The 23,433-nt window shown below is 44.8% G+C and overlaps 1 protein-coding gene across 12 annotated transcripts in view; it reads left to right on the top strand.

The window, feature by feature from the left end:
- The window catches only part of TNRC6C (trinucleotide repeat containing adaptor 6C), a 129,532-nt gene that overhangs the window by 81,392 nt on the left and 24,707 nt on the right, over positions 1-23,433 (top strand). For 8 of the 12 annotated variants that reach the window (XM_073798073.1, XM_073798072.1, XM_033848580.2 and 5 more), the window contains 8 exons: positions 2,068-4,671; positions 11,405-11,620; positions 13,472-13,638; positions 16,588-16,668; positions 17,946-18,003; positions 19,905-20,047; positions 21,633-21,806; positions 23,167-23,313. In XM_073798073.1, the coding sequence (XP_073654174.1) occupies positions 2,068-4,671; positions 11,405-11,620; positions 13,472-13,638; positions 16,588-16,668; positions 17,946-18,003; positions 19,905-20,047; positions 21,633-21,806; positions 23,167-23,313 (3,590 nt within the window). The remainder of the gene's footprint in view (positions 1-2,067; positions 4,672-11,404; positions 11,621-13,471; positions 13,639-16,587; positions 16,669-17,945; positions 18,004-19,904; positions 20,048-21,632; positions 21,807-23,166; positions 23,314-23,433) is intronic. The other 4 variants (XM_073798069.1, XM_019938798.3, XM_073798070.1 and 1 more) reach the window with 3 other exon arrangements.

Raw genomic sequence — 23,433 nt, 5'->3', positions numbered from 1 at the left:
TTATTACATAAGCTAGTTTTTATAGTATAGGCAAAACCAACAGAGGAAATTGTCATAAACCAGGGTAGCAGAGCCAACCCCTAATATCAATATTTGGCAATAAAGAACTTCATTGTTTTATGGTAATTTAGATACTTAAAGTTTTCTGTTGCCTATCTTCATTTTCCCTTTGTAGTTTTCACCTGGAATTACCTGCCTACTTTTTTTTTTTAATATTTACTTCTTTATTTTCTTAAGAACAAAAGCCTCGGATTTCCCAGGTTGCGCAGTGGTTAAGAATCTGCCTACCAATGCAGGGGACATAGGTTCGAGCCCTGGTCTGGGAAGATCCCACATGCCTCGGAGCAACTAAGCCCGTGCGCCACAACTACTGAAGCCCACGCGCCTAGAGCCCGTGCTCTGCAGCAAGAGAAGCCACCGCAGTGAGAAGCCCACACTCGCCGCAACTAGAGAAAGCCTGTGTGCAGCAACGAAGACCCAATGCTGCCAAACATTTTTTTAAAAGAAGAATAAAAACCTCTTACAAGCGACACAGTTGATTTTTTTTTTTTGACCACGCCATGCAGCACATGGGATCTTAGTTCCCCTACCAGGGATTGAACCCGTGCCCCTGGCACTGGGAACATGGAACCTTAATCACTGGACTGCCAGGGAAGTCCCTACCTGCCTACTTTAGAATCACCTAGACCATCATTCTAAATTCATTACATTCCTTTTAGTCGCAGCCAGTTAGCTCAGTTGGTTAGAGCGTGGAGCTGATAAATTCATTACATTCCTTTTAAATCAGGCAACAAAAGTCATTTGTTTGGGTTTTTTTTTTTAAGGTTGAAGTTAGTTTTGGTATGTTCTTTCTAGTGATGGTGATAATTCTTTGAATACTTCCTCTTTTAGCTCCATCAAACTATAAAAGAGATTGCGGGGGGGAACCCAGTTTTACTGTCCATGAGTAAGATATTTCTTGTTGAAATTAATTTGCAGAGAACATAATAATGAAAGTGTTCTAAAAGAGAAGAAATATTTAATTGCAATTATCTGTATATCATACTATTTAAAGAAACTGTCAACGATTTCTAAACTGTGTGAGGTCTTGAGTGATGCATACTTCGAATAAAGTCTATTGGAAAATTCGTTGGAATATAAGTTTGATTGCAATGTTAGAAATACCCCAAAAATTAGGAAATTAAAGGAGGTAAATAACAGATACCAAATACTAACTTCTTTAAAAGGATCATAAGAGTGAAAAGATATAAATACTATAGAAGATATCGTATAAAGTTATTCTGGGGATCTCCAAAGAAAAGACTAAATTAAGGAAGTAGAAAGCAACTGTAGAAGGAATCCATAGAGATCCGAGAAGATACCAGATATAGCGCTGAGAATATTTTTTATTAATGCACAGGAAACCAGGATAAACCATAATCACTGGTAATAACAGATAAAGTAGTATAAATGTAATCAAATCGTTCTAACTCTTGTACCCTTGGTAACATGAGAGATCATTTTCTAAAACCACTTCTCTCTCTCTCCCTCCATCCCCCACCCCCCAAATATTGGTTCTGTTATATGATTCTGCGGGAGATTTACAATTCTTTTCTACCAAATGGGCTGTGTAACTTCTATCTAATACTGTGACTCATTAGAAGTCTTGAAAAGAACTGCACATTGCACCCAGCATCCAGGCGAGCTTCAGTGTTGTAGCCAGCGTTTCCCAGAAGCTGAGTGTTCACAGGTGTTGCATCGTCGCATAGATTCCAAACTGCTTCCAGTTAAGCCACTTTCTTTACTACAAACGCTTTCCCAGATGCTCCTGTGCTAATGTGCATTGTGAATCTTCTCAATACTATGGTGTAGTGGTAAGAATTAAAGTAATTTTAGAAGCATTAACTCTTTTTTGAATGGGAGCTACTTAGAAGACAAATAACTTTTTTCTTGAAGTCATTTTTTAGTATTTGTCATTCAGAATTGAAAACCCGAAATAAAGAGCTTCCCCCAAAGACTAGTTTTAACAGTTGATTCACCGATAAGTGGGAGGAGAATCTAACTTTGAACCTGTTTCATCTTTTGCAGAAATCGGCCACAGCGGGCTGGCAGAGCATTATGAAAGTTCCCACTGGGGACAGCAGCCCACTTACAGGAGCGAAGCCAACGGCAGCTGGGATAAAGTGATAATAGACAGGACCGATAAGGAGGCGTGGCCTTCCATCACGGGAACAGAGGCTGAATCTGCCTCAGAATGTACGACAGACACTGACTGTACCTCCAGCTGTGGCTCAGAGAACAGTAGCATGGCTACAGGGAGTGCCCAGGGCAGCTTCACTGGACACACCAAGAAGACGAGCGGCAACAATGGCACCAACGGCGCACTCGTCCAAAGCCCTTCTAATCAGAGTGCCCTTGGGGCGGGGGGAGCAAACGGTAATGGAAATGCAGCCAGAGTGTGGGGCGTAGCCACGGGCTCCAGCTCCGGCCTGGCTCACTGCTCCCTCAGTGGTGGGGATGGAAAGATGGACAACATGATCGGAGATGGGAGAAGTCAGAATTGCTGGGGTGCTTCCAACTCCAATGCTGGCATTAATCTCAACCTTAATCCCAATGCCAACCCAGCTGCCTGGCCTGTACTTGGACATGAAGGAACTGTGGCAACAGGCAACCCTTCCAGTATTTGCAGTCCAGTCAGTGCCATAGGTCAAAACATGGGCAACCAGAATGGGAACCCAGCGGGCACTTTAGGTGCTTGGGGAAACTTGCTGCCGCAAGAGAGCACAGAACCACAAACGTCCACTTCTCAGAATGTGTCTTTCAGCGTACAACCTCAGAACCTTAACACTGATGGACCAAATAACACTAACCCCCTGAACTCTTCACCAAACCCTATCAATGCAGTGCAGACAAACGGACTGCCAAACTGGGGCATGGCTGTTGGTATGGGGGCCATCATCCCGCCCCACTTGCAAGGCCTTCCTGGTGCTAACGGATCATCAGTTTCTCAAGTCAGTGGGGGTGGCAGCGAAGGAATCAGCAGTTCTGTGTGGGGACTGTCCCCAGGTAACCCTGCCACAGGAAATAGCAATTCTGGGTTCAATCAGGGGAATGGCGACACTGTGAACTCAGCATCAAGTGCTAAGCAGAATGGCTCCAGCAGTGCTGTGCACAAGGAGGGAAACGGAGGGAACGCATGGGATTCGGGACCTCCTGCCGGTCCTGGCATCCTCGCCTGGGGGCGGGGCAGTGGCAACCATGGCGTCGGTAACCTCCATTCGGGAGCTTGGGGCCACCCCAGCCGAAGCCCCTCTAACGGGGTGAACGGGGACTGGGGAAAGCCCCCAAACCAGCATTCCAGTAGCGACATCAATGGGAAAGGATCAACAGGGTGGGAGAGTCCTAGTGTCGGCAGCCAGAATCCTGCCACGCAGCCTGGCAGCGAACACACGAACTCTTGGGCCAAAGCTGCATCTTCTGGAACGACAGCAAGTGAAGGAAGCAGCGACGGTTCTAGCAGCCACAACGAAGGAAGCGCTGGGAGGGAAGGAACAGAAGGCCGAAGGCGAGACAAAGGGATTCTAGACCAAGGGCACATCCAATTGCCAAGGAACGATCTTGACCCAAGAGTTCTGTCTAATACTGGTTGGGGACAGACTCCAGTAAAGCAAAACACTGCCTGGGAATTTGAAGAATCCCCAAGGTCTGAGAGAAAGAATGACAATGGGACAGAGGCCTGGGGTTGCGCAGCTACTCAGCTTTCAAACTCAGGGGGGAAGAACGATGGGTCCATCATGAACAGTACAAATACCTCTTCAGTAACGGGGTGGGTCAGCTCACCACCTGCTGCTGCGCCAGCAAACACAGGTTGGGGAGACAGCAGCAGCAAAGCGCCAAATGGCCCCGGGGTTTGGGGGGACACGATAAGCTCTACTGCTGTTAGTAATGCTGCTGCGGCCAAGAGTGGCCACGCTTGGAGTGGGACCGTAAATCAGGAGGACAAGTCGCCCACCTGGGGTGAGCCTCAAAAACCCAGAGCTCAGAACTGGGGAGACGGACACAAAGCGAATCCCGCCTGGAGCGCAGGAGGGGGAGACTGGGCAGACTCGTCTTCTGTCCTCGGACACTTGGGGGATGGGAAAAAAAACGGCTCTGGATGGGATGCTGACGGTAATCGATCAGGGTCTGGCTGGAACGAGGCTCCAAGGTCTGGGACCAGTGGCTGGGGCAATGGCACAAATGCAAAGGTGAATCCAGGGACAAGCTGGGGAGAGTCTTTAAAGCCTGGCCCGCAACAGAACTGGGCGAGCAAACCCCAAGACAGCAGCGCGAGTAACTGGGGAGGAGCCACTTCCGTTAAACAGACAGGAACAGGGTGGATTGGGGGGCCGGTCCCTGTCAAACAGAAGGACAGCAGTGAGGCCACGGGCTGGGAGGAACCTTCCCCGCCATCTATTCGACGCAAAATGGAAATTGATGACGGTACCTCAGCTTGGGGCGACCCGAGCAACTACAACAATAAAACTGTAAACATGTGGGACAGAAACAACCCGGGCATCCAGAGCAGTGCCTCGGTCAGCACCACCACCAGCACCAGCACCACCACCGCGAGCACCAACGCAAACGTGGCCGAGGCGCCCCCGACGCACCAGGCCAGCGCCCAGCTGAACCGATCGCCACTGCTCGGTCCAGGTACGTGGGGGGCTGTGTGTTCCTTTAGAGGCAAAGAAAAAAATGTTTATTCTCATTACATTTGCACACATACTCGACTAGTGTTTTTGTAGCAAATAACATTAAACTGATTTTAGTGCCCTTCACCTTACAATATCGTATTGAATGTCACCCAAAGAGAAGAAAGTTAAGTAGGATTCTCTGATAGCTTTTGATTCAAGAAAAAAAAAAACATTAAGCACCTTCAAAAGAAAGGAGAGGAAAGAAGAAATACGTCCTCTTAGGAAAGATTGAGGACCATTATGTTAGTTTGTGTTTACTTATTACAAAGTCTTTTTTGTTTTTTGTGGGTTTTTTTTGGCCTCGCTGCACGGCATGTGGGATCTTAGTTCCCCGACCAGGGATCGAACGTGTGCCCCCTGCAGTGGAAGCTCAGAGTGTTAACCATTGGACTGCCAGGGAAGTCCCAAGTCTTCACTTCCTTATGAGATAAACCACTGGTTCTCAACACCAGAGGACTTTCGTTAGAATTACCCGGGAGCTTGGGGACTGGGGGATACCAACCTGAGAGATTGCTAGTGTCATTGGTCTGGAGGTTCAAACCCATTCTGGAGCTGGAACACAGTATAGTAATAATCTAGAGAAATACCCCATGCCTGCCTTTTGATCAGAGATGGTAAGCTGCCCTTCCCAGTCCTTCTCAGACTCGGGGTCTCACTGGCGGTGGAGGGTGTGAAGTGGTGTCAGCTGGCTTGGAGCAGAGCCGCCGCCTCAGCTCTGCCCGGAGGCCTGGGGTAAGTCTGAGCCAGACCTGCAAGCGTAGTCCTTACTTACGTTTCTAAGGAAGTGAAAGCAGCTCCTGAAGTACAGCCCGATAATCTCGTGCACTTAGAAATAAACACTCTGGGACACTTAAAAATCTATGTGCAGACACAGGAGAACATTGAATATTAATTAATAAAACATTTGATGAATAACATCTTCACAGTAAACTCTGAATCTAGCAATGAGATTAAGGGAGAATCTCCAGAGACGGTTTCTTTCACCCCTGAACTTTGTCAGGTTTCATTAAGACGTACAGATAATTTGAGAGGGATTGGGAGGCGGTGGGGTGAGGGGTTAGAGAGATAACTACCCAGTTAATTTAGAGTCAAATATGAAGGCCATTATAGGCTTGATCTGAGTGAAACCAGTGACATGGTGGGGTCATGATATCTTGCCTAGGGCTGTGTCCTCCCACGGTGGATGGAAGTGAAACATAGTGCCACATGTCAATCAGAAAACCAGAAGAATACTGCTAATGTCGCTCCTATTCCAGAACATTTTGTAATCCGTATTCTACGTACCTATCTACCTATTCTCCTCAGCTCCTCGGAAATGGGTCTCATCACCCTTGGCCAGGCGTTCAGCTGTGCCGGTGGTAATCCCTGTAGCTGTCTCATGAGGTTGGAGGAGGCCCCAGCCAGAAGCAGACTTGCCTTTGCATTGTATTCTTATTCTAATGATATTATATTTGCTTTATCGTTTAGTTTTCTGGCACAAACATAACCAAAGGCAGAGATTGTGTGAGTTAATCATGGAAGAAGCATATCACCCATTCGATGAACTAAAACTTGGAAGAAATTGGATTTGGGAATCCTCTCGCTAGGTAGATAAAACACATGTGCGGTTTCTCTAAGTCTCCTTAGAGCAGAAGCTGGAGGACATTGTCCTGCCTGCAAGCCGCCCTGTCCTAGAAGCTCAGTTGCTCTTTCATCATCCTTTGGTATAAAAATGATACTCAAAAGTAGAGTCACCTGCAGATGGAGTGAATCAGCAAGATGCTGTTAGAGCGTGACTATCTTCACACCATAACCTCAGAAATCGATCTCACCGACCCCTCCAGCCAGAGGAATTCTATTTTAAGCACCACGCAGTAGTTACTGAAAGAGGAATGAGCTGTGAGCAATCAATGCTTTGTGTGGGTATGAGATTTTTCTTGGGTTTCAGTTTGGTTAGGCTGTTTATACTTTCATGTGTGTTGAGGGACTTGGTAAGTCGGGCTGGACGTGAAGGAGGACCAGGGAATCAGAAGTCCTGCTCAAGAAGTAGGAGAAGATGCCTGTCAGTGCAGGTCCTGCGGATACACGTGAAGGTTTTCACTTTAGGTACCTTCAGTTCAAAATGAATAGAAAAATGAGACAAAGATGCCATTTGCCCCGCTACACAGCATATCAGTAAGAAAGAGTTAGCCCATTTAAAATCGGTATTAATGCACTAAAATAAAAACCTATTTTTCTGTTTCTGATACCTACCCTCTGTGATGACCCAGTAAGACGGGCAAAGGCAGCTCTTCCTAAGAGGCTGTTGTGCAACTTGAGACCACGTGGTCAGCTTTAAAAAGGACCCTTATCTGTAACCCTCAGATAGACTCCCCTGTTTTTGGAACAGAAGTGTCAAATAAATGCCCGAGAAACAGGGCGTTCTAAAAATTATGGGATGCTTTGCATCTGACTGAGCAAACTCTTCCACATAAAGCTTCACTCTAAGTACCTATCTTGATTTCAAATGTGAAAAATTAATTGTTGCTGCAGTAAATAAGAAAAATTGCCAGTAGCCAGTAGCCATCCAAGCATTGTAATAAATTTACATTAGGCTTACGTGCCATCATTATGAACAAACTCCCATCTCATTAATACTTAAGTTAGTACCTAAAAATACCAAGCACATAGCAAGCGCTCAAATGCCTAATCAATTAAATTTTCAGTTCTTTATTTTTCCTTCACTTAATTGTAATTGGTCACTTTTTAACTGAACCTTTCTTCCCCAAAAGGAGTGCCTGTCACACTTGTAGAACTCTCTAAGTAGCATCCGTGGAACAAGCTAGCGTTGATTTCTTATTTCACAGAATAACGAATGAATGCCACCTCCCAGCTTAACTATCTGTAGTGCTTAGGATGAGAATCTTTGAGTCGGGTGAAGATTCTCTTTCTCTAGGTTCTGTTTCCTGGGCTCTTATCTGCTCTGTGCTCATTTTCACGCCAGTCTTCTGGGCCTGCAGCACTTGGGCACTTCTGGGCCTGCACCTTGGGCACACCTTTCTCCGTTCTGATAGAAAGATAAAGAATGTACAGTAAGTCCCCTACATACCAACCTTCAAGTTGCGAACTTTCAAAGATGTGAATGTGCGTTCACACGTCCAATCACATTAGTTCACATTGAAACGGAACAGGACCCTAGGGTCCTTGCCCCCTCCCACCATGTCCTCAGCCTGCCTTTCGTCTGTGCAAAAACTTCGGCCAAAGAATTAGTTTAATCAGAGAAGTGAGAAAATGCAGAAACAAAGGAAAACAGAGGAGACCAGATAATAATAGTTTAGTCAGTAAACATAGTCAAGGACCTTTATTTCCTCCTCAGTGGCTGTAGATAGTATTCTGAGCCGTATCCTGTGAGCTGTCTTATAGATAGTGAAACCCACACCAGGTGGCAGAAGTTATCTACATGATGAGCAGGCTGTAGCCATGACATAAGCTGCCACAATTCCAAGAACTGGCCTCAAGGAAATGGAAACGAACAGACCCTGGAACTGAAGATTAACTGTACCTAAAGCAATCCAGATGACTCTGGTCAGACCACTGATGACCAATTTCAAGATGCCTGTCAGGCTGACTGTATTGTTTCTACATGTAGCCCCCTCCCTCTGTCTCTAAAAGCTGTTGCCCCCTGATTGTCGGGGGAGGGGGGAGTCGGCCTTTGGACAGGCGTCCGCCCTCCCCACCCTCCCCGCTTGTCGCCAGCATCCAAAATAAAGCAAACTTTCATTTGCACCAACCTGGCCTCTTTATTGGCTTTTGAGTGGCAAGCAGCCGGACCTGGGTTCGGTAACAACATGTCTGGCGTACATTGTCACGTGCACGCATCCTCTACAAGTGGTTGTGCTTTTGTGTACTGTACTGTACAGTGCTGTATAGAGTACAGTGGTACAGTATCTTTATTTCAAGCCCAGGATGAGTGAGTGAAAGTGCAGCTTGCCCTCTGTCTCCTGTTGCTGACGATCCTTCAGCTCTACCATCTCCCACCTCCTCTCCCTCCTCCAGTCAGTAACGCTTCTTGCCTGTTCACTCGATGCCAGCCCCTTGTACTGTATGCCAGCTGTTGTACTGGTACTACTGTACTTTTCAAGGTACTGAACTGTAGGATTAAAAATGTTTTCTTTTTCCGTGTTTTTTATGTATTATTTGTGTGAAAAGTATTATAAACCTATTACAGTAGAGTACTATATAGCTGATTGTGTTAATTGGGTACCTAGGCTAACTTTGTTGAACTTACGAACAAATTGGACTTACAAACGCACTCTCGGAACGTAACTCGTTCGTATGTAGGGGACTTACTGTATATTTAAAATGGACTGAAAACTACATATTCTGGTAGCATCTCATTGCTGTTGTTATTTTATTCCCAGCACTGTGTTTGTTCAGCTGAAGAAGGGAGATAATTGGGACTTCTCTGGTTAAAGACTGTGCTTCCACTGCAGGGGGCATGGGTTCGATCCCTGGTCAGGGAACTAAGATCCCGCATGTGGTGTGGCCAAAAAAAAAAGGGGGAGGTTGGGAGGGTAATGACTCCTGTATCCCATGGACCATCTTTTAAAACTTTAATATCAATGTTTTAATGCAAGATAGAAATTTGTTCAGCCTCATTAAGCCCAACTTTAAAAGAACTTCTATAAAATTATTAACAACAGGGATACCAAATTCACTTGAGCAATAAACATTAAAAGTGGAGAGCGTATTTATTTTAGTAGTATGTATTTAAAATTATCTCCTAGCTACCGAAAATATTTGCTTTGCATCAAAACGTTCTGGTGTGCCTGGGTTTTTAGCATCTCTTCCAGAGGCTCTCGGTTGTCAGGTGGTGCACTCATTCTGATGTGTATGTTAGTTTGGCCTTGTAGGTAAATTATTTTCTTGCCAGAGAGCAACGTAAACTGGAAATGTTGTTTTCTTGCTTTTCTTCCATTTATTTCTAAGGTTTTAGAACCTGCCGCTTGCAGACCCTTTGCCTTCCATATAAAAATACTCTGTAGACATTCCTGCTGCTTTCTCAGGAATTAAAACCTCTTTAACTATAATTACCAGGGTTTTAACACTTATTCTTAGTTTTGACTTAATTAAATAATTTGTAGTACTGTATTTCAAAGAGATGGCAGTATAAGGGTGACAGACAGATTTTAGGTGAGTTTGTTATTTAATTACCAACAGTAAATCAGTATTTTTATAGCTGATTGGCCTTTAGCAACACCTGTATTATTTTATCTTCCCCAAACTTCCATAATTTTTGTCATCTGTGTTAATTTTCCTAATTTAATTTTGTCCCTTCGATTTGTAAAACTCCTTCTCCCAAAATGCATTACTGTTTTATGTGTAATTATAGGTAACATTACAGTTAGCAATTGCCGACAACAGCAATTAGGGCTAACTTCCCTGATATTGGTAATAGTTTACATAATATATTGCTCAGCATAGAGCTTGTAGTTTGAAATGATTCATAGGTTGCATGTGCTTTTATTGTGAATCAATATTATTGCATTTTATTAGAGTAAAGCATCATGGGAGCTGATCACATGCTGTTTCTGGTCAGAAAATTAATAAATTTCATAATGGAGATGGTACTATCCATATTTTAACCAAATAACTTAAAATTTGTGGTTGGCTACTTGTATTTTATGCTTTCTATTCTTCAGTTAGTATTTAAAACATTCACAGTTCTGTCTCCGAGAAGCTGTATCTGTATGAAGACTACAAGTGATATGACCTGTCATTGTGACTATCAGTAGTGTCAAGTGAGCTTATGGGCAAAAGCAAAAAGATCAGAATTTGGATTGATTCGGAAAAAGTGAAGTTTGCGTATATAACATAAAATGTTTTTCTTACTAAAGTATAAGGAAGGTGGGGAGATCCTTGCTGTTGCCTGGTCTCGTGGCCGCTTCTGTGCCTGTAGATAGTGATGCCATAACCTTCTGGATTCAGTAGGGACCCTCATCTAGCTTCATTGCATCCCAGTCCCAGATCAGGGTGCTATGGCAACAGGACTGGGTGGAGGAATGAAAGAAGAATTCTGAAAAATTCTTGCAAAAAATACTTGCAATCAGTGTGTTTGTTGGAACCACGCTTATCCATAATTCCTCCACTCTGTTCCCGTCTTTAAAGATGAATGCCTCAGCTCTTTCTCGGCCCACTGCTGGTACCTGAGAATTGTCTGGGTTCTCTATTATTACTTGTCTAATGTCTAATGTCTAATCTGCCATCTTCTCATTTCTTTGCCCAGATATATGTCCTTGATGGTTGGTCAAAAGATAAGCAAAAATAAATTTCAGTGTATATTTGCCACTTGTAAATTTTTTTATAAGAGATTAATGTAACATGAAATTTCTTTTAGGTTGTTATGTATAATACCAGAAGTAAAAGAGCTACTTCTTAAACTTTAGTTTTTAAACTATTCTTTTAAACTCTATCATGTTGCAAATACTGTGAATTGAATAGTTTTTAATATAATGGACTTTTAAGTGGGTAGGGGTCAGGAGTGAGAAAAATGCAGCTTAAAAAAAAACTGAACAAATCTGATTAGATTCAATATTGTCTCCTTTTCGCTTTCTACTAAAAGCCATCCTAAAGATAGATTATCTCAAAATTATTTTGAACTTGAAATTACCATTTTTACTTTCTCTCTCTGTTTCATTTTTATTGTTTTCTCTCTCCCCTGGTGCCCTTTTCAGTTTCGTCAGGCTGGGGAGAAATGCCTAATGTTCATTCAAAGGCTGAAAACTCTTGGGGAGAGCCATCCTCCCCTTCTACCCTGGTTGATAACGGCACAGCAGCATGGGGCAAGCCGCCCAGCAGCGGCAGCGGATGGGGGGACCAGCCCACCGAGCCGGCGGTGACGTTTGGAAGAGCCGGCGCCCCCGCTGCCGCCCCAACCCTGTGCAAACCAGGTGAGCCGTGCTTCCTGCCCTGGGTTGGCCGGTTCGAGATGGACCCGGGTAGTCTGTTTAGAGGGATGCTTCTCATTGAATTTTAAGAATTAGTGTTTTAGGACGCTTTCCTCATTTTTAAGTCTAACGTTAAACTAAAACTATGAAGAAATATTTGCCCTGTCTGATACAAGAACACAAGGGAGCTTTTAACAGAAGTCCATGTTCTCCTTTTTACAAAAAAATAAATACAAGGATCAGAGCAGTAAAGCATAGCTGCTTGCTGGTTAGTGGCCTCCACGCTTCTTCAGCAGTGTTCTGCTACCTGCCGTTCAAACTACTTAAACTTGCTATTTCACTGAGCAAGGCGGATAAGCCAGGCCATTTTTCTTTTTGAGATTAGGTTTTGAAACATACATTACTTAACAGCAGTCTGACACTTGCTTTGCTTTCAAGTAAACAAAATTCTGCTTTAGATTCTCGCGTTTATGCTTCTTCTCTCTCTTTTTCTTTTCTTAAAGAGAAAAACTATGCTGTGTTTTCCTCCCATTATCTGAAAGTATAATAAGTATACGTATAAAATGTACATCCTTACAAATGAGCAGATCATGTTTACCAAGTGGCATCCTGTAACGTGTGGCTGTTTTGCAATGTGATACTTACGACAAGAGCATGAATATGTTTGCTGATTTAAGTCTGATATTAAAATTAATTGTTCACATGGCTGCAGAAGCTCAGGTTTCTTGTGGTTTTTTTGGACATCATTAAATGTCTCAGATCTTAAAATGAAACTTTATTGTTTTAGTATTTTGTTACGTTGTTAACACTGGATAGTATGCTCTGTATACCAACCATTCTGCTGGATTATTTATTTCATTTATATTACTTCTTGTTATACATCTAAAGGATGGGGAGCTCCTGGGTATTTAAATTCAGGCACTGAGATAGTATATTTGTTTTTAATAATTTGTCCTTGGAGGCCTAATTATATGCCTGTCCACCTTGTAAGCCTCATGTCTTCATCGTCTTATGGACTCTAGTAACAGTACTGTCACCTGACCTTTGTCCTTCTTCAGATTCCCCAGGAAGTGAAAATTCGGGGTAACTTTTTTTGCGGTATGGCCGCTCCGCGGCATGTGGGATTTTCCCAGACCGGGGCACAAACCCATGTCCCCTGCATCGGCAGGCAGACTCTCAACCACTGCGCCACCAGGGAAGCCCTGGGGTAACTTTTATACCAAGAATTGCTTTGTATTTTAAGAAAGGAGAAAGATAATATCCTGAAATCAAAACTCAGTATTCAACTTGTAAAACTCCCTCTGCCTATAGCCTCAGCTGTCTCCATCCTGTCATTCTGGGAGCATCTCCTGGGAGCTTGTCAAAAGCGCAGACTGTTGGGCCAACCACAGACCTGCCGCATTTCTCCTGATCCCCTGGCAACTCGGGTGTGGTCGCGTTGGGGGAGCACTGGTCCACGTGACATACCACATGACAGGGAGGATAGTGACGTTTTGCAGGACTCTGCATTTTACCAGCCATTCCATATCACGCAGAGATTGCCTCCTTCAGTAGCCTCCAGGATTTACTGTTAGAATGTCCATGCCTTGAAATGACTTCTAGTTGGTTAAAGGAGTTTGGAACAGCACAGCCTACAAATAGCTGAAGTTTGAAGAAAAAAATAGGTACATATATACATGTATATTACATTTCTAGTAGGGAAAATTAAATTCTTAGGTCTAAGGGAAACAAAGTAGTAAAAGGTAGGTTATGTACACCCCTTTTGTCCTGCCTCCCCCTAAATGATGTTATAGGGCACCATTGTCTGCTTTGGGAATGGTGAATCTGATACGTTCGTGTTCCCTCTCTTTCTAGCTTCAAAATCTATGCAAGAAGGCTGGGGCAGCGGCGGGGACGATGCGAACCTCGGTGCCGGTCAGTGGGAAGACGAGGATGGGGGCATGTGGAACAACGCCGCTTCCCAAGAAAGCACCTCCTCCTGCAGTTCCTGGGGGAACGCCCCCAAAAAAGGACTCCAAAAGGTGCGTGCGACACTAAAGGAAATAAACTCTAAAAATCAGTGGTGGTACTTAAAAACATTCAGTTTCAAGGTGGTATCTCCAGGTAACAGTGACAGAGAGATCTGAGGTTCTCAAAGTGCTCTCAGGACCCTGGTGGTCCTGAGGCCCTCTCGGCGGGTCTCTGCCGAGCGTAGAATGGGGTTTTCCAGAGACTACATGCCATTGCTGTCACAGCAGAGCGAAGGCAAGGACAGATGGGTGAATCCAGCTGCTTCTGTGAAGCCGGACAGTAGAGAGATGTTCAGTCAGGTACGACAATGCCACTCTTCTCACTAAAAATTTTTGTTTTAGAAAATATAATTATTTTCCATTAAAAAACATTGTTATATTAACATATAATGGCTTTGTTATGGTTATCTTTAAACAAATTAATACAGTTTTTTTAATTTATCAGTTTTAATTTCCAATACAGTAAATATCAATAAATACAACCCATATAAACAAAACTTCTTTAGGATCCTCGGGTTATTTTTGTTTTTGTTTTTGTTTTTGTTTTTGCGGTACGCGGGCCTCTCACTGTTGTGGCCTCTCCCGTTGCGGAGCACAGGCTCCGGACGCGCAGGCTCAGCAGCCATGGCTCACGGGCCCAGCCGCTTCGCGGCATGTGGGATCTTCCCGGACCGGGGCACGAACCCGTGTCCCCTGCCTCGGCAGGCGGACTCTCAACCACTGCGCCACCAGGGAAGCCCAGGATCCTCGGTTTTTAAGAGAGGTAATGGGGTCCTGGGAGCAGGAAGTGTGAGCACTCCCCAGGGACTCAGTTCTCTGCACCCAGATGCACAGCCTCCAGAAGAAATCAAGTGAGGTCCACAGCACAGATGCGCACCAAGACAGCTTCCAAGTAGATCGCAAATTCAAATATGAAAGAGAAAAATGTAAAAGAATTTTAAAAACTATCTTGGCGAGGAAGAGGCCTTTCTAACTATGACCAAAATCTAAAAGCCATGGAATGAAAGGCTTATAACTTCAGTAAACATAAAAACTATACCTGATAGAAAATTTCATCATCAAAGTCAAAAGACAAATAACAAACTGGAAAAAAATGTTTGTAAGTCATAGAGAAGACTGACCTTCCTGATAAATAGAGAAAGATCCTAGAAACTGGTTTTTTTTTAAAAACAAAACCCACCGGTAATCCAGTAGACAAATAGCGAAGAATGTAAGCAGGCGATCCGTGGAAAAGGAACACAAGTCACTGTTAAACGTGCGAAAGGATATTCAACCTGACTTGCAGAAAGAGAATTCAATTTAAACAACATGAAGAAATGCCATTTTTCATCTCTCAGCCCAGCAGAAATCCAAAATACGCTGTCTTCGCAAAGCTGTAGGAAAGCCAGCACTCTCGTACATTGCTGGTGGAAGTGTAAACTAGTGTAACCCAAATGGAGGGCAGTGTGGCGTCATCTGTCAAAATTACAGATGCGTCAGCACTTTGACACAGACCTTCTACTTGTCAAGGGACAGCAAAAAAATAGTAACTTAAGTGCACATTGATGGGGTAACTAGTTAAATTATGCTACATCCGTCTTATGAAAAACTAAAGTTTTTTTAAAGAAACTAAACACTGATATGAAAAGATCAACGAAATATATTGCTAAGTGAAAGGCAAGATACAGAGTATATGTATAGCACAACCCCGCTTTTGGGGGGCAAGGGGACGAGAAGAGAAGATGGGTGTGTGAGTGTGAGGCACACACGTACTCGTAACGGCCTCTGTTGAATTTAAAATTCTCTGGAAGGATGAGTAAGGAGAGAAGAACTCAGCGGACGGGTCATGGGGCGGGAAGAAGATGCTTCCATTTGCCCCTTTTTTCTGCTTTTGAATCATGTGAATGTATTACCTGTTCAAAAATTTTTCAATTTGAAAACCATTCAGTTAGCAGTAAGCAGAACCCAGAAACTAAAACCACGGCTTTTTGCTCATAAAGAGTAGAAATGATTGCAGACTCCAAATTAAATCTTTTCACAATCGGGCTGGCAAATAATCCTGTTAATGATGGGACCGGAAACACCAAATTGATAAGTTAAAGTATTGTATATTCTTGGCAAACCTGGCTCTGGCCACAGAGTAATGATTAAAATCACCTCTAGAGAAGCCGCTTCCTTGAGGAAAGTGAGCCTGTTAGTTTGCAGTCACCCCGCATGCACTGTCCTGTGATTGTGGCAGGCTCAGGTTTGAAAGCACTGTGAGGAATACTGTGTATGGTAGTGACGCATTGTTACATCCCCCTCGTCGCAGAAGAGCAGGAGATTCTTGAGGGGTCACATCTTGACGCTCAGCCCTTCCGCGGTGCCTGCTGCCCCCTCTCCGTCTCGCTGCCCTTTCCTTTCTACTGGACTCCCTCCTTTTGTCTTCATCCTCTCCCTCACCGCCATTTCCCTACTTATTTTTTTTCTCCACCCTACAGGCCATAAACGATGAATAATTAACAAAATTAATAGGTTTTTTTGATCCCTTTCATCTTGTCTTTTCTGTTGGAATGAACACCCTGTATTTTGTCATCTTTTAGAATAAAGCTTATAAAAGGGCAAAAGCCATGTAATTTTCAGTAAATTTTACATGGTTATTATAGGGTCATGTTCAAGGGAGCACTTATTATGATTATTTGATAATGGAAGCGGTACATATTTGTGATGAACTAAATTCATTCTCTGGAGAAAAGAAATAATTATCTTGCTTTTTTAAGTCCATAAATTGCACACATATGCCAACCTCAGAAGCACCCTGAAGCATTTCATAGCACGAGCCGCCGAATACTGTCGGGGCGATGTGGAGCACAGCATTGCTCAGCGGTAGCAGAGAGACACTGTGACATGTAAATCAACGTGAATTTTAGGCATCTCCCACTTCTGGAAGAAGTGCATTAAAGCGTGGCTCATGGACTTTCTCCTTCCCACACTTGGTTCTAGGGCGTGAAAACATCTGGCAAGCAGGACGAGGCCTGGATCATGACCCGGCTGATCAAACAACTCACAGACATGGGCTTCCCGGTGACTGGCGTCTTACTTTACTCCTCCCGCCATGTGTCCTGCCCTGCATGGCCCTGTTGTGTCCTGCCCACCTTTGTCATGTGTAACACGGAAGGAAGACTTGGGGGATGAGATTGTTGGCAAATCCTAACTCGTAAATTCCCCTTTCACCTGGGCGCGTCTGCTTAGGGATCATTGCTTTGAACTACAGCAAAGATCCACATCATTTCTATCAAGAAAGGTGTGAGAACCTTTTCTTAGAATAAAAAATGATGTGTGATTTTTAATTTTCATTGGTTTATACAGTTTTATATTTTCTTTTCATTTATAATTAAAAGTGAGTTTTCATTCGTTTATGCAGTACGTTGACCAAGATCTCAAGAGAAAACTTGGTATAAAGTGCTAAACCCTCGTGTCCAGATGAAGAATCCTAACCAGACCTATTTGCTTCCTGAGTTTCATGTCGTGTGTAGGGAGAGTTGGAAATCTTAGGGTCTTCTCCTGAAAATGCCTCCCGGTCTCTTCAGTCCCTAAGAGCCAGTGGCAGGAGTTCAGACCATGAGCAGTGCCTCCTGTGTCTGCCACATAGCCCCTTCAAATGTCTTCTTTCCAAATCTTTATTCAAATGAGTGTTTACCTTTTGATTGCTGCAGATGTCCCTAAAGGATGGGTCTAGAGTGGCCCCAGACTGGAGCAGGGGACCACATACTTCACGTGGGGTGCAGGCCCCTGACCCTGTGCGGGCGTGGCCGGGGGCCCAGCCTCCCCACGGGTGAGGTGATAGGCCCACACTGGCCTGCAGTGCTTCAACACCACGCCCAGCTCGGTTTTGGCCCCACCGAGACTAGTCTGTTTCAATCAGAGAGAGAATTGTCAGAACGGGCCTACGTGTTTTGTGTTATGTTGTCTTTACATCTTTTGGTGAAAAGCAGTTTACAGCAGAGCCTAGAATCTGACTCTTACTGTGACTTCCTGCAGCTGCCCTGGGAGAGGTTTCACCCTGCTAAACCACAGAGTCAGAAATAAGACTCTCCTGGCACTGGACATTTGGGGTTTAAAGTGTTAAATACAAGTTCTTCCCTCTAAAAATCAATTCAGTACATTTTCTTATTACAAGTATTTTTTATTTTTAAGACATTTCTCTCTAACCACATGGAAGAAAAGTATTTCTAGTTCCAAAATCTAACAATATTAGGTTAATATCAATCACTTCCCTGAGTTAATAGTGATAGAGCTCTTTACAAGCTTTTCCTTTTGTTAACACGCAGTCCTAGTGAAAACTCTGTTTCCCTCCACAGAGAGAGCCAGCTGAAGAGGCCTTGAAGAGTAATAATATGAATCTTGACCAGGCCATGAGTAAGTAAGATGACACACCTAAAGCACACTTTTTTTTAAAGGTACCAATTTGTGAGTTTTGGTGTTCAGAGTCATGGGTTAATGGTTGAATACACACTGGGGAGACAAGGCCACCCACAGGATGTGCACCTGCCACGGGGCCGGTCCCTCAGGACTGGTGGGCACTGGGAACAAATGGCCAAACACCACATTGAACTACGTTTGCTTTTTCTGTTTTGGGTTTTTTTATTATTATTATTTTTGCAACAAATAGATGAATTTTTTCTATCTCCATCTATTTTGAGTGGGGAGATAGTGACCCTCTTGGAGAAAGGCACTGGGACCACGTGCCCACCTCATTGGGTGCTGAGTGAGCTGTTCTTGTGCCGCGCCCGGCAGGGCTTGCTCAGGGCCCCACGGGAGCATCGCCTGCTGGCTGAGAGACGAGAGTTACTGTCAAGGAACAAGCAACCCTAGTTCTGGAATTGCTTTAAAAATAATATCAATTACGTTAAATGTTTACATGTAAAATACAGCTGATTCTCATCATTCGTGGTACTTATGTCCTATAAAGTCCCTGCAGACACTGAATCAGGAAGTACTAAACCCTTGCTCCTCGGGAACATGCAGGGTTGAGGTCATCTGAGCCTCTGGCCACAGCATTTTTGTCAACCAGTCAACACGTAACCTCGTTTTATGTGTGTTTCTGTTTAAAGACACCGTATTTAATATGTATTTCTCACAAATAATTATGTGCCATATTTCTTTATAATAAAGCATTAGCTACGAAGGGTTGAACATCCTCCTGACCCTGGATAATGTGACCATAGATTTTGTTCCCTTTTTGACTCACACCAATGCCGTGAGCTATGCTTTTTTTAAATAAGTTATCATCTTGTGAATCCACAAATTTAGCCACTTTCCATCTTTTCTGAAGCTTCATCTCACACTGTAGACATTACTTTAGCTCCCCCCACACAGCCTTGTACACGATGGTGACATTCTGTCCCTGTTCCGGCTGCACTGCCCTGCTCATCAGCTGAACTCAGCCGCCTGGGCAGCGCTGCTGCAGCAGCTGCTAAACAAAGCAGGCACCATGCAGCCTTCTTGCGCTTAGGACACCAGACAGCACATTGGCTTGGGGACCATGGGGACCACTGCGATGACCAACAAAAAGCACAGAGATAGCCCTAAGTACACCACAAAAGGACACCTGTCGCTTTGTGAGAGCCTGATCTGGGAATGTGTGTGTCGGGGGCTCAAATTCTTCACCGCCCCACGTGTCCACAAATGACCAAAAAGCGCCATACTATTGATTTGGGGACTACAAGTATATGTAGGCAAGTAGGTGGATTCACAAGCTCGGAATTCACAAATAATGAGGATCAACTTTATAATCACATGCAAATGCCAAATGGGTGGTATAAGCTGCCGGGACACAGGGAATCGGTGTGAGCTGGAGGGAGTTAGTCCCGCCTCCTCAGAGCCGTGAGGCGGCGCAGAGTCAGAGGGAGTGGAACAAACACCAGTCTCTGAATCGGAAGAGCACAAGGACAGACTCTGTCTGGTTTGCGTTGTATTGTATCCCCGACATTCGGACAGGTCCTTACAGCCAGTAGGGACTCAGCAGGTGGAAATCGATGGCCACGAGGCGGGGCAGCCAGGGAAGGGCCCTCTTTGGAAAAAGAGGCGACAAGTCCCGGGGGAGAGGAAGGGCCTATCCGCACAGTGGCAGAGGTGGCCGGCGTGGCTGTGAGGGACGAGGAGCAGGGTCCAGAGCCAACCCGAGGCCCCTGTTTTCTGGGGGTGAGCGTCTTAACTCCTTCCCTGAGGGGTAGGCTGGTGCCCGTCCGTGCTCAGAACTCGCAGCTGACCCCCGAGGCGTCTCGTTTCAAGCGCTGCTTCTGTCTGCTTTGCCCCAGGCGCTCTGCTGGAAAAGAAGGTGGACGTGGACAAGCGTGGACTGGGAGTGACCGACTACAATGGGATGGTCACCAAGCCCCTTGGCTGCCGCCCACCGATCTCCAAAGAGTCTTCCGTGGACCGCCCCACCTTCCTGGACAAGGTATGAGTTTAGGTGGCTTTTTGTTTGTTTTTAACAAGAGGTGTTTTTCGTTTTCACTGTGTTGGATTAAAAAGTTATTGGGCTATAATATTTAAGTGACTTTTACCCATTTTTTTAATATATATGAATGTTTAACTCAAAAGAGGTTGTGTTATATTTCATATGATGGGACTAGGAATAAAAATACTGAAATTGAAAACTGATTTTCATGTTAGCGGGTGAGCTTGGCTGCTTCAATTTGTCCAATAGACGAGGGTCCATCAAATTTCTGTTTTACGGTCTTACTTTATATGCACAGTTCTTCCCACTGGAAATGATGTATTACATGTCTAATCTCAGGAAAAAGGGTCTAGAAGTGGTTAGGCATGGGCACCCATGTCTCATGGCCCTTGCTTGGATGTTCTACTTCAGAGAACACGCAGGGGTCTGTGGGAAAATCCCCTTAGATGTTTCAACAAGTGTAGTCGCCAGTTCGTTCCCCTTAGTATCGTCATGCTCCCTCTCCAGATTGGTGTGACCTCAGAGGGGGGACACAGCATCCCGTTAAACTCAATCAGAATGTTCATCCTTGAAAAAAAAATGGAAGCAAGAAAGGACAAGTTTAAAGCAAACAAACAGACTAAAAGCAAGCTCATAGGAGAAGAGCTGAGAGTTCGTCTGTTCTCAGATTAGCAGTGTCCTCTGCCAGCACTCCACACAGTGGAGTCCTCGCCTTGCCCGGCACCACTGTGCCCAGAGAAATCGGAATTTCAGACAACAATGAATCATTTTTGGAGCATGTTTATTCTCAGATATTATTAGTAGTTTATCTGAAATTCCAGTTTAACTCCCCACCCTGTATTTTTATTTGCTAACTGTGGGACCCTGACTTATTTCCGTATCTTTAAAATGTGAAATAATATTGCAGGTTTGGGGACTTCCCTAGTGGTCCAGTGGTTAAAACTCTGCACTTCCACTGCAGGGGGCACAAGTTTGCTCCCTGGTCAGGGAACTAAGATCCTGTACGTCACATGGCATGGCAATCAATCAGTCTATCAATAAATACTGCAGGTTTGTTGTGAAGTTAGATGAGATAAATTTACAAAGGACCTGGCACCCAATAAATGTAAAAAAATAATAATAACAAGATTTTTGTCTGTTTTATAATTTACCTTATTATTAGGTTAAACCATATGAAATCGCTGTTTGTAGGTCAAAAACATTTGAATGTCAGCAGATTTCAACCTAATGTATACTTAGAACCTTGCTAATAACTTCTCAAAAGGAGCCTGTTTATTTGAAAATGGTTGTAAAGTGTTTTCCAAGTAAGACTTTTTACAGTGTTTGTCTCTCTTCTGATTCCTACCCGTAGGCAGGGTCAGTAGTGATGAGAATATTATAAGCTGATATGTGTTTGTAAAATAATTGTTAAAATGAAAACAGCATCTTAATCCTGTTTCTCTTTTTTCTTTTTCCCCTCTTCCTTTTGACCATTTCTCCATTTTCCTGTCCACACATTTTTGATCTTTTAATTCTTTGTTCATCCGCATCCCTTTCTGTGTCCCGGGAAACTTGTGCTTTGTGTGCGGACGGGCACCGCACACAGCTCACGCTTTCTTTCCCCAATCAGGATGGCGGCCTCGTGGAAGAGCCCACGACTTCACCATTTTTGCCTTCACCAAGCCTGAAGCTCCCCCTTTCCAACAGTGCACTCCCTAATCAGGCCCTGGGCGGGATTGCCTCAGGGCTGGGCATGCAAAACTTGAATTCTTCTAGACAGGTAAGGCTGTTGGTAGATGGCCACCATGGTCTCTCTCATTTGCCTTTCAGAAAATGTGTTTGACACGCAAACCTTCTTATTTTTAATTAATGCTTGCATTTGAAAATATAACTGAATATGTAAAGGAAGCTGAAATATTATAAGGATTTCCTTCCAAGTGATGTACTGCTTGGATTCAATTCAACTGAATTGAATCCAGTTCTTGAAATTTAACCATGTTATAGGAAATGCTTCAAAATTATATTTATTCTTACATGTAACTAAAACACCCTTGGTACTAACGTACTGCTAGTACTTTAAATGACATGGACCGCAGAGCCGTCTTCACCTGCCCGATGCGTTCACAGGTCCAGGCAGTGCCGTCCTGTCTCTCCTGACAGTCGACACCTTAAATGCATTGATCTGCAGGAAAACACCATACTCTCCCCTTTTTCCCAGAACAGAGGTGACATCTCTTGCAGGTTCTCAGTGGTTTTCAGAGAGTGATGTTGGCACTGTTCCCTGCCTTTGACACTCTTGGGGGAGGTGAAAGTCACCCTCAGACGTCCCTGAACGGAGGGACCTGGGGTTTTGATCGACGGCCGCTTCGTGTCACTTCTCTCCCCTGGAATGAAATGATACGGAAGCGCGTCACGCTCTTCCCGTCCACAGAACTGCTCTTCTTGATTTTCTCCTGGGGGAGGCTCACATCACACAGCTCTGAGCCTTCTCTTCCAGCGATGCTGTGAGATTTGGGGTGGCCGGCGGCAGTTCTCAGTGGCGCCCCATCCACGTGATCCTGGCCATCTCTTGTTGCCCACCGGGCTGCGGTGCCAGTTTCAGCTCTTCTGCGGTCGGGAAGTCAGCAGCCTGGCCGGCGGGCCCCGGGGATCAGATGCCCAGTCAGGAGAGTAGAAAGAAGCACTCAAATATATAGTTATTATATTTAACACAAAGTTAACTGCCTGGACTTGTTCACGTATTCAATTTCAGGTTTGTTGAAATCATAATTATATTTCCTTTTGGAAAATGTCCTGTTCTCCCAGGTTAGTGGTCCCCACACATGATGCCCTTTACCCCAGCACAGACGGTGCCCACACAGCCGTGCCTGCTGCTCCTGTGCCTGGCTCTGTGTAATTATAGCTTCCTGGAAGACGACGGCCTTGTTGGGGGGCACCTAAAACTGGCTCTGTGGGCGGCTTCTGTGATTTAAAGACATAGGCAGGCTCTGCGGGCAGATCTCCTGTCATCTGTACCCAGTTTAGACAGCACTTCTTAAACATCCCCTTTGGTACACGTTGAGAGCGGCAGGAAGCAGGTGCAGCCTTGCCCCCCGCTGGCTCCCGGGCGACTGTGTAACGCGCCCTCCGCCTCCCTGCAGACACCGAGTGGCAACCTGGGCATGTTTGGCAGCAGCGGAGCAGCCCCAGCGAGGACCATGCAGCAGCCGCCACAGCCGCCCGTGCAGCCCCTGAGCTCCTCCCAGCCCAGTCTCCGTGCTCAAGTGCCTCAGTTTCTATCCCCTCAGGTCAGACCCGCGTCCGCGCTACACTGAGAGCCAGTCAGCCCGCAGTGTTAACCTGTCCATCCCACCCTCCTGCCCTGGGAGGCACTTCCGGAGCTGCTCCCCCAGGGCCCCCGCCCCACA

This window comes from Tursiops truncatus, chromosome 20 (assembly GCF_011762595.2).
Source record: "Tursiops truncatus isolate mTurTru1 chromosome 20, mTurTru1.mat.Y, whole genome shotgun sequence".
Taxonomy (NCBI): Eukaryota; Metazoa; Chordata; class Mammalia; order Artiodactyla; family Delphinidae; genus Tursiops; species Tursiops truncatus.
This window is presented reverse-complemented; position numbering and strand designations above follow the sequence as displayed.